Raw genomic sequence first — 11,648 nt, 5'->3', positions numbered from 1 at the left:
CACAGCACTCCAATCGTGTGATTCATCCCACCAAGTTTCTGTGATATCAATCAGGTCACAGTTTTCCATCTAGGCAGCAGCTACCAGCTCCCTCTGTTTCCCATGCTGTGTGCATTGGTATAGAGGCACCTCAGCTGGGCTGTTGGCCGCATCATCTTGTTAGAGGAGTTTGCCCTAATTCCCTTGAGGCAATTCACAGGTGTTTCCTGTTGCTTCCTAATACCTTAGTAGCCCCTGGCTCTTCTCTAATTCTTAGAACTCCATCCCCTTCCCCTGATCAATCTAGTTTAAAGCTCTGTTTATAAGTCCAGCCAGCTTGTTTCCCAGGACACTCTTGCCCCACTTGGTCAGTTGAGCCCTGCAGCTGTCAACAGGCCTGGTTTCTCAACCATGCCCAAGTCTGTAGAAGCTGAGACCTTAAGCATGATACCAGCTATGCAGCCAGTCATTCATCTGTTCAATTTGCTTCCTTTTTCTTGAACCTCCTTCCCTGACGGGGTGGATAGAGGAGAACATCACCTGTGCTCCTGATCCCTTTAACATTGTTCCAAGGAACATAAGCTCTCTTGATATTTCTGGATTGCCTTGTTGCAGCATCATTTGACCCTGCTTGCAACAGCAGGAATGGGTGATAGTCCACAGGCTTTACCAGGTTTGGCAGCCTCTCTGTGACATCATGGATGTGAGCTCCTGGCAGGCAGCAAACTTCTCTAGAGACATTTTCTGGATGACAAATGGGTGCTTTGGTGCTTCTCAGCAAGGAGTCTCCAACTAGTAACACCCTACATATTTTTCTGGTGGCACCAGTTCTAATGTGAGTATGTGGTTTGACCAGTTTTGCATGGCTGGCCTTTCCTGGATCTTGCATGTTACTCATGCTCGCTTCATTCTCCAGACCCAGGGCATTGTACCTGTTACGCAGGGGCACTTCATGGGGAAGGGAAAGATTCCTCCTCCTGCCTCAAGCAGAGATGAGAGTTCAGCCTCCTTTGTCTTGTGAGTTAGTTGAGCCTGTCAGCTCAGGGTTGGAAGCCAGCTTACCTTCTCTTTGTAAAGACTTAAGGCAAGGCTGTTGCTCAGCTTGTGACAGCACATAATACCACACATGGACCTCTCGCTCAGATTCCTGGATACCGCGCTGCCTGTTAAGCTCCTCTTGTACCATGGCTAATTGCTTGATGAGTTCCTCCAGCTGGGCACACTTGTATCCATGACATCCACCTCTGTCTTTGGACCCTAAGAGGACTTCCAGGTTCTGGAGTTCCACACAACTTTGGGTCCGGGCAGCTCTTTCAGTTCTTGGGAGGTCAGTCTGGGTGTAGGTGTCCACATAGTGAGCTTTTATCTCTTCTGTCTAGGTTTCAGCCACAGCTATGTAGTTGTGGAGGGTGGACACCATTTTGTTTCAGCAGGAGGCTCTCTCTCTTTGGCTCCCAGAATAATAAATAAAACAGGAGATGGTGATAACGGACATGGAGAAGGCTGAGGTACTCAACAATTTTTTTTTTTTTTTTTATGGCAGTTTTCAATGCAATGGTAATCTCTCTTCCCACATGTCTCAAGACCTTGAACCTCAAGGCAGGAGCTGGAGCAACTAAGTTCCTCCCATCATAGGAAAACATCAGGTCTGAGATCATCTGAGGAATGTGAACATACACAAGGCCATGGGACCTGATGAGGTACATCCCAGGGTCCTGATGGAACTGACAGAGGTAGTTGCTAAGCTGCTCTCCATCACATTTGAAAAGTCATGGCAGTCAGGCAAAGTCCCCAGTGACTGGAAAGAGTCATGCCCGTTTTTAAAAAGGGCGAAAAGGAGGACGCTAGGAACTCCCAACCAGCCAGCCTCACCTTCACACCTTGTAAGATTATGTAGCAGATCCTCCTGGAAGACATGTTGAAACATATACAAGACAGGGAGATGATTAGAGACAGCCAATGTGGCTTCACCAAGGGCAAATCATGCCTGACTAATCTGATGGCATTCTATGCTGGAGTGACTGCATTTGTGGGTAAGAGAAGAGCAACTGAGGGCATCCATCTTGACTTCTGTAAGGCCTTTGATATGGTCCTCCACAATGTCCTTGTCACTAAATTGGAGAGCTATGGGTTCAATGGGTGCACTGTGAGAAGGATAAGGCATTGGCTGGATGGCCACCCACACACCTGGAAAGACTCTGCAAAGATGAGACAACAGAGCAGCCCGATGGCGTTGCAATTTCTGTGGGCTGACATGCATTAGGAAACCCTTGCGCCGTCCCTGACCCACAACACTCGCTCTGTGCGCTGCAGAGGGCATCCACTAGGGTTCCACACAGGCCTCCCTGAAGCACTTGTAACATCCTCAGATCACAGCGGGGTGGAGGTGTTTCCAAAGAACGGCAGCTCTGCTTAAACCAGAGCAGCGCTGAGGAAATCGCTGGTGCGAGGCATTGCCAGCTTTCACAGGAAAGCTGAAGCAGGGAGGCTTGTGCCTCTGCTGCTCCGTGGGCCTGAGCCTCGTCCAGTCTCCTGCCCGCGTTTCTCTGCCCCAGGGTGCTCCTGGCTTCTGGGAGAGGAGGTAGCAGGGCCCTGAGGGCACGTGAGGAAACAGTGGGTGTAGCACCAGGAGAGGGGGGAGAAAGCAGCATGGGTGGGGATAGCAATGCCACTGAGACTGATAGCGATACTGAGACTTTTTCTGCAGTTTTCATGTCTTTATTTTCTTTTATTGCATAATAATTAGATTTAGGGGGCTGGGATCTCTTGGGTGCCTGAGCCCCACTTGCCAGCCCAGATGTATTTCAGCAATATTTAATCTTGTTTCAAAATAAATCACTATATAAAATCCCTCAGGGTGTGTTTTAAAATGCAGTGTAATTTTATTTTAGTTTTAAGGTTTATACTGAGAAATGCTGGAACATGACAAACTAGGTCTAGGCAAACTTGTGTGTTAGAAATAATCCTGCTGCAATTGGGTCGTACAAGGTACATGCACAGATTTAGATATGAAACACTTGAACCGCTGGGAATCTGCAAATGTGGCTAACAGAGAGCAGAGCCCATCTTGCTTTCGTGCAAAGTGTGGCTTTCCCACCTCTGCAGTACATAATCTGGGTGAGTTGTTTTTCCTCATTTATGCTGTTGGAAACGGTGGATTTGCACTAACTCAGAGGAGGAAGCAGACCAAACACACGCTGGACTTGAGGTCTGAGCCCAGGTGGCTGCTCCCATGTTCTACGAAGGCATTGCATAGTGCACACTGATGCTTGGGACCTCTGGCCCTTGGCTTGGCTGTTTGCATGTTTAGAGTATGTCATAAAAATACCAATTTTGTGGAAGATCAGTAAGTATAAAGGTTTTATTACAGACTCTGCTTTTTGGACAGAGATTTAAATTTAGAAAAGTGAGTGTCATATCTGAACTAATGCATTCATGCTTTTTTTTTCTTTTTTTTGGGGCTGCTCCCAAACACCCATGGCCTGACAAGTGCCTGCACAGATCAGCTTCAGTGTTGTCCTTTGCCTAGACCTGGTGTATGTGAAACACTTGGCTGTCTCCAGAGCTAGGTTAGGAAATACTCCCTGCCATGAGCTGCCAGGATGGACTGCCAGATTTTGTCCCTGCTTTACCAGCAGAAATTGAGCCATGCTTCTCCATAGTGCCTTGACTAGAGAGCAGCTTGAACAGCTGTGGCTACTAAGCCACAAGTGTTGAAGGCTTGGAGCGGGCAACTTGTTGGCTGAGCTGGGACGGCAGAAGCTTATCTGCAAAGATAAGCTAATAGCAAAGAGAAAGAGGTAGCTTTCAGCATGCACAGCCTGAAGTGCCCTTCCCTATCAGAGTATCTTGGGTCCTTTTGGAATGGGATTGTAGTCACATCCCAGCTCCTTAATGCAGTGGGATCAAGCCACTGCCTATAGCTTTCACACCAAGATGCTGGAGGCTGACTGGGGTGGTCAGTAGGGTTGGAGTGCATGGGTAGGGGGAGGGTCCCAGGAGTTCTTCCTGACTTTGGTGTTCTGTATATTAATGAACTTGGAAGCCTGGGACAAGTTGGGCTCTGTGTGGCACTTCACAAAACATACCCTTTAGAGACTTTTGGCAGGCTGTTCTGATCCTTTAGTGAAATTTTAGTTTGGTGTGATGAAGTTCACAGGGAATTCCCCTGGATCAAACCAAGCCTGCTTGTGGGAAGGGTAAAAAAGGGGGCATATGGTCCAGGTAGCCCAGATTTTTGTTCTTCTGTATCGCAAAGGGAACCTGTTTAAAGATCCTATCAGGGTGAGTCTTGGGAGATGGTGTTTCTTGCCAAATACTAGTTGTACAAACAAGTTTGCTGGTTTGTTTTAAAAATGGCCTAATGAGGAGGAAAGCAGGTTGGAATGTGTTAGTCTGAGTATGCAATGAACACTTGCTCCTAAGGATGCTGTAAGGTAGAGGGGAAGGATACAACCTGATCCCCGACCAGCTGCAAAGTATCCCAAGTGTCCGGTCATGAGAGACTCATAGTGGAAGTGTTGTATGGGCCAGGTGAGGGACAAGGGCTGAGTCGATCCGCTCAGCCATGAGAAGGGTAAAGGAGGTAGAGCTGCTGCTCTCAACAGCTTTTTCTTGCTGCCCTGAACAGGAGGAAGGGTGTCATCTGCACCACTCTTGGCAGCTGGCAGTCCAGCTTAGGGCAAGGTGTCAGCCAGTCTTGCAAGCCACAGCTCTTGTAAGCCTAGTTTTACAGTGTGTTCCGTTGGTTTATCTTTTTATAATTTTGTTGGGTTTTTTTTTGTCAATATGTTTTTAAGTACACCTTTTATGTATTTCAAAGAAATGTCTGTTGCCACTCCCAATGTGTGAGCTAGATTATAAAGATCATGCTTGCCCTTAACAGGCCGATATGAAGACCATTGCTGGAGCAAAACTGTCCCTTAGAAGTGTCACTATTCACAGGTACTTCTTAGAGGAAATCCATGAAATGTAAGGGTTTTTTAGGGGTGATGCTTCTGCTCAGGCAAGAATTCCCTCAGTTGCCCTTTAACTCAAAAATATTAGCTCACTGTTTAACTCGATGTTTTAGTCACAGTTTTTAACTGAAAAAACATCAAGGGTGTTGGCCCTTGCTCAGTCTGCAGAAGGACAGACTTTTTTTTTATCTGCTTCTTTAAAAAATGGTTAAAAGAGCAGATATTGCACAAACCCATTGTTTGCAGTTGAATTTAGCTGTATGAGCAATGGGGTGTACTGGAAGAGAAGTTTCCCATACATTGCCTGATGTATAATGCAGTGGCAACTTGTGGCATATTAACAATGTGTAAAGTTGAAAAAAAAAATTACTTCTGATTGTTGGAGGAGTGCTGTTTGTTGGCACAAGGGAAAGCTCTTGAGGCAGTGAAAGTAGGTGGTGTCTGATGAAGGTTTCCATCCACACTAGTTCAAATGAAATAATGTTTTCAGCAGTTAGAGTAACACAAACCTGTAGTCTGTGCTAACAGCTCACTTGCACAAATTTGTCTAGGGTGAGAAAAAAACAGAATTTGTAGGTTTTGTTTTTGTCCTCGGGAAATAGCTCTAGTGTGAAAGTGGGATGCATTTGTGCCTTCTGTCACTTTTGAATCCTTTTCAGATAGTTTTGCTGGTTTGGCCATGTACCGTTTTCATGGTCATGGAACATAGAAATAACAACTTTTGGGTAAAAATCCAACAAATAGGTGGATTATGTTTCGTTTGGGTTTTTTTGGTGTGGGTTTTTGTTTTGTTTTGCTTTTTTTACCAATAGCCATTCAATATTTTCGTCTAAATATTGTCTAAATATGTGACATGACATCAGTTCCTCTCCTTTATTTCTTGCAGGAATATGAGTAAGGTATTTTTGTTGCACCCCTCTTTACACTGGAGGGAAGACAGAAGGAAGAAAGAGTGTGTAAATACTTTTATCACAGGGGAAGTTTTAATCCAAGTTTGCACAGTTTGTTGGAATTCTCTGATAATTGGTAATTCACAGGTCCTCAAGAAAGCAGAAATATTTTTTACCTTAATGGAAAGGCCAGACATGTGTGTTCAGTGCATGACGAGACATCTGAGCGCCACCTTCCTCTTATCCCTTTGTAGCCTTAAGGTTTGACACAGACTCTACTAGACAAGTTGATAATGACTCCAGAAATCCCTCCAGATGCTGCTCAGGACAGAAGCCTTTGTGATTTACCACCCCTGCAGAGAGGGTGCATGGTGGGAATCTTTGTCAAATTCATCATCTCTCCTAGCCAGTTCTGCATCCATGTTTGCAGCAGGGAAACATCTGATAAACTGCAGGATATGATGATTGAGACGAGGTGCGAACGTGCTCTGCTGATTCACTACTACCCGTCATGTGTGTGTCAGTGCTGAGGGAACAGGGCACCCATCTCTCAGCCAGGTCACTGCTGGCTTGATGACTTGATATGGAGATGCTGGTGCTGCACTGAAACATGTACTCATAATGCTTACCCCTTCTTTTCAACTAGCAAGCAATAAGTATAGTTAATAGCAATTCATGGTTGTTTGGCAGTCCCCTAGACAGTCCTAACCTTTAAAAGACTGGAAAAGTTGTGGAAAGGAACTTCAGGGTTCCTTTGCACCTCTCTGTTGTCTGGGCTGCTGTTGTAATGTGCTTGGTTAAGGCTTTTACTTCCATCTCCAACACTTACCAAAGAGCAACAGCTAACAGACCTTTGTCATATCTACATTTGAAAGCAAAACCCCATCAGTGGCTTTGTTTGTGTCAGTTACATTATGTATTTGGGATTCTGTTCCAACATGACAGTGCTACAATTGCTGTCAATGGTGTGACAAAGTAAACGCTTGGTGTTCGTGTGGCACATATAAAATGTGGTTACTGCAGACAGATACTATATATGTGAGCCAGTCCTCCAGAACATGGTTCATAAGAATTACTGCCATGTCAAGGTAATGTTAAAAATTAATGACCAGAAAGACTGTATTTAGCTTCTAATTAATCCCCATTAATTAACTTTTTATTGGACCCCAAAAATATCATTGAAGTGTTAAAAGTTTGGGTTTGCATTTTTTATTGTAATTTCAGTTTATGTGCAGCAGAAGAGAGAGGGAAAGGATCTATTAAAACAACTCCTGAAAATTCATGTCATGGGGACTTTGATGAAGCCCTGTGTATTTCTCTTTGTTCATCTCCTGCATCCTACCAAGCAGTTTCTCATGATGATCTTTTGCAGACACTGTTACTCACATAAACTTGTTTCTGATTGTTACGTCATGCCTGAATCTTCAGTACGGCCTGGACAGCTTTGCTGTGTGATGGTCTCGAAACGGTGGTACCGTGTTATCATCCACCGTGTGATCAATGACCAAGAAGTAGAGGTGTTCTACGCCTATTATGGAAACCTCGACATTGTCCAGAAGTCTTGGCTGAGATTCCTCAAGGAAGTAACTTACACATGGGTGATAGAATTGCAGAGTGGTCAAGGCTGGAAGAGACCTCTGGAGGTCATCCGGCCCAGCCTCCCTGCTGAAGCAGGGCCATCTAGAGCAGGCTGCTCAGGACCATGTTGAGATGGTTTTTGAATGTCTCCAAGGATGGAGACTCCACGACCTCTCTGGGCAGCCTGTGCCAGTGCTTGGTCGCCCCCATGGTAAAAATGCCGCTTTCCAGCCAGTCAGCCCCCAGCAGGTACTGGTGCACAGTGTGGTTCCTCCCCAAGGCAGGACTTCGTTGAACTTCATGAGGTTCTTGTTAGCCTGTTTCTGTATCCTGTCTTGATGAGGGTGGACTCTCCCCCATCATTTAGACTGTTAACAAAGATGTTGAACAGTGTTGGACCTCGTATCGACACCTAGGGTACACTTCTACGTCCTGGCATCCAGCTAGACTTTGTACCACTGATCACCACTCTCGGGGCCTGGCCTTTCAGCCAGTTCTCAGTCTACCTCACTGTCTGCTCATCCAGCCCATACTTCATTAGCTTCTCTATGAGGATCTTGGAAGACACAGTGTCAAAAGCCTGACAGAAGTCAAGGAAACAATGCCCAGTGCTCTCCCCTGACCTATCAGGCCAGTCATTTCGTCGTAGAAGGTTGTCAGGTTGGTTAAGCATGACTTCCCCTTGGTGAATCTGTGCTGGCTACTCCCAGTCACCTTCTTGTCCTTCATGTGCCTGGAAATGGTTTCCAGAATTGGTTGTTCCCTCACCTCATGGATCGAGGTGAGGTTGACTGGCCTGTCTTTCTTCAGAAAGATGTCCCAGTGTGTGGATTTACTAGAAAGGATCTGGGTTTTTATTCCATAATGGTGCCTTGCAGGTCTTTCCTTGCTTACATGCTAATGCAGGTCGTGACACTATTTAAGGCTTGTTTTGCTGATCACTCTGGGCTCTTTGCCATCAGCCCTGTCTGTCACTCCCTCAGTGACTTTGGGCTAAATCCTTTCCTGTTTCTACCTTCACTCTTCAGTCGTTCCTCTTGCCATTTCTTGTCACTTTGGGGCAAGCTCCCTAATTCTCCTTCGTGGGTTCCGTGGATGGATGTAAACATCCTCCTGAACAGACATCATCCACGTGGGACGTATTTGCAGTGTCAGAGGTACTTGTTCTCCTCTGCAGTTCAGTACCTTTTCCATAGTTGCTACTTCCCTCTCACTTGCCTCTCTTTGTGTCTGGCCGTTGGCATTCTTTGGTTCAAAAGTGCTCTCTGTCCGTAACTTTATAATCGTGAAGGGTTTTGATGGGAAGATATGTGGGCAAGGGAAGGCATGAGGGACAAGTTGTTATGGCTATTTCTGCTGTGCCCATTCTCTGGATATGGGGTGCTGCTGCTGGGTTTTAGTCATAAGTGCAAAATCCAATGTGTGCCTCTCTGTTCCTAAGCTGATTTTAAAACCCAGCAGAGGAGGGAGTTCTGCTCTTCTGCCTGGTTTTGCTCTGGTATTCCTGTAGTGGTAATGGCTTTGTTTTGTATTGTAGGTGGTGCTACTTGAAGCTCCCTGCTCAGGCCATCCCATGTTCTTTGGCATGCATAAAACCTGTGGAGGTACATGTTCACATGCAGTTTTGTTTATTGACATATGTATGAGAGCTATCGAGTAGGGGTTGGCTTTTTCTCCTGATAAGGGCAAACATTTGGATTAGTTCAGGTCCCACTGATATTTACAACATAATTGCTGCTGTTACATTCAGCAGAGTATGACTGTGCAAATCTCAGCCTCTGAAAGTGTTCACGCTTCTGCTGTCCATTTTCTTTACGGTGAGAGTATTGCTGATATTGTTGCAGAAACGGATAGCTGCTGTTAAGCAAATGAGCAAACTTGTTTCTTCCCCTGCCAGTAGTTCTCCAGGGTCCTTGGTTGCTCCAGCCCTCTATTTTAAAAGCTTCATCTGTGACAGAGCTTTAAGTGAGTTGGTTTGATGCAATCAGCATAGCCAAAGGATTACAGAGAGCTTAAGAAAGTTCTTCTGTGCTGGGAAACCTCCTGGTCATGAAGCCTGAGAAATAAATTAAAAAAAAAAGTTATTTCCTCTGTTTTTTGAGGGTTAAGGAATCACAGTTTTTATTGTGATTAGGCTTAGCAGCTTCTTAAAAACTTTTGACACTTTTAATGTTTATAGTAGCATGATTCCAGGAATTAAAAAACAAAACCAAAACAAAACCCAGACAACTGTATTTTAGGTAATTGTAATAAAATCACTGGTGAATGCCATTGAACTGTGTTTGGAAATAGGTATTTAGGGTGCAAGGGCAATCCCAGTGTAACTGACATTGCAGGCTTTGGGGTAGTTTGATGCAGTTCAGTGCTAGGAAGCTTGTCTGCCTCACTCTCCTATATTTGTCTCTAGCCTGACTCAGCTTAATGGCCATTTGGAGAAGTGCTCACGAGAGAGAGTGTCTCAGACAGTGGATGTTGGTCTGTTTGTAGTACCTCTACATTCGTGTTTCTTCTTCAGGGTACATGGTCCAATGCAGCAACTCTCCTATTCAAGGAGCTGTGTGGCTTCAAGCTACTTCTGGGCCTTGTGGATGAATGCGTGAATGGCATTTTGCATCTCTTCATTGACACATCCACCAAGGAGGATGTCTACTTCCACCATGTCTTGAGTGATGGAGAATGTGCTGACAACTGCAGAGAGAACATTCCTTCCCAGGTCAGGAGGGAGGTGTGTCCTGCTGAAAGGAAGGGCAAAGAAGGGATCGGTTGGGTGCCTGTAAGGGGAAGATCTTCGGCCTGAGTCAAGTGAAGAGTAAAACTGATATTCCCTGCTGTCCTTTAACTTACTATTTTGTAACTATGGTGAGAGTGTGCTTTTTGGTGAAGGTGGAATCTGATGATACAGCACAAATCTTCTGGTTTAGTAGAAAAATTATTTTCATCATGTCATCTAACAGTGAATTTGAAGGTTTTGATTTTTCTTTTTTGAAGTTGATTAGCATGTTAGAATCTGAAGCTGATGCACATCTTGTATAAATAATACAGAAAAGTAAAATAGCTATAGATGTCCTCAGCGTAAGGCCAAACTGAGATGGAACTGAGAGGCTGTTAAGAGATGTGTTCGTTCCTTAACTCTGCACTGTTAATTCCAGCAAGTTTTCCTAGTCATAACTTAAGAGGCTCTGATTCATCCAATCAATTAATGAAAGCAAGTTGATAGTGTCTCACTTAAAGTAGTGTTACATAGTAGCAGGGGCAGTTGAGTGAGGAACAAGATAGCTAAATAGTTTTGGCCTTCTCTGCTCTAGGCATTGAAGACTAGTTATGCCATTAACAACCTGAATTATGAAATGATCTTGTTTTAAAAAGTCTCTTACTTTGCCGGTGGAATGTACAGTGTTGGGCAGTGTACCCATGGCAGATTGTATGTTGTGCCTGGACAGACGTTGAAGATTTAAGCCAGTGCAGAGAGCATTTATGATTTAGGCCCATCTGTGTTGTTATCTGAACATCTCAGCTCAGTTTCGGTAAGAACTGTGTGAATATGAAAACACTTAGGAAGGCACTGCCACGATTTTATATCTCAGCAGAAAGTCAGGCTTTACAGCCCGGAGCACTTGTGTCTGTTGTTTTATTCAATAGATGCAGAATGTGTGTTTTGGCAGGATTAGATCCTAGGATTGTATTTTTGCATGTGTATGTCCCATTTTGGGGGGAGGTGGACATTACTGAGTAATTTTGTTGCTGCAGGGAGCGGGGTTGATTTTCATAGTAAGGCAGTTTCTGCAAGAATTTGGAGCTAACTTGTGGGTGGTGTGCTTCATAAAACCCATTAGAAATTTGCTGAATCCTTTTTATTCTTTGTGGTAGTTACAACATGGTTTTCTTGATGATACTGGGGTGTTTTTCTTTTTTGTTCCTAGGGATTCATGGAACTGAATCCATTGGCCTTGAATGTTCAGCCCATGGAGAGCACAAGAATGCTGAGCTGGTAGAGCCAGGCCTTTGCTGGCAGCGGAGATCTCTAGAGACATAGTGAAACAGGTGGGGATGCCCTGTGTGACCAGGCAGGAGTCTGGCTGTGGCATAGCGGTAGTTCAGTGAAACCAGCTCCAGGGATCAGTAGACATGTATTGGTTTAGTCCCTAGTAGTTTTTTGTGGAGTTGGATTTTGCTTTTATAAAAAACATGCAGGACTATAATATAAAAACAATTACATGTGGACCATAAATACATCTCTAGCTGC

At 44.8% G+C, this 11,648-nt stretch overlaps 1 protein-coding gene across 1 annotated transcript; it reads left to right on the top strand.

Moving 5' to 3' along the window:
* Positions 1-4,194: 4,194 nt before the first annotated feature.
* On the top strand, positions 4,195-11,438 carry LOC147415362 (tudor domain-containing protein 5-like). The gene is given in 7 exon segments (XM_086467316.1): positions 4,195-4,263; positions 6,100-6,302; positions 7,200-7,406; positions 8,943-9,009; positions 9,921-10,118; positions 11,326-11,365; positions 11,368-11,438. Coding segments are annotated over 7 exon segments (855 nt in total).
* The last annotated feature ends 210 nt before the right edge of the window (positions 11,439-11,648 follow it).

This window comes from Leptosomus discolor, chromosome 6, assembly GCF_034619465.1.
Source record: "Leptosomus discolor isolate bLepDis1 chromosome 6, bLepDis1.hap2, whole genome shotgun sequence".
Taxonomy (NCBI): domain Eukaryota; kingdom Metazoa; phylum Chordata; class Aves; order Leptosomiformes; family Leptosomidae; genus Leptosomus; species Leptosomus discolor.
This window is presented reverse-complemented; position numbering and strand designations above follow the sequence as displayed.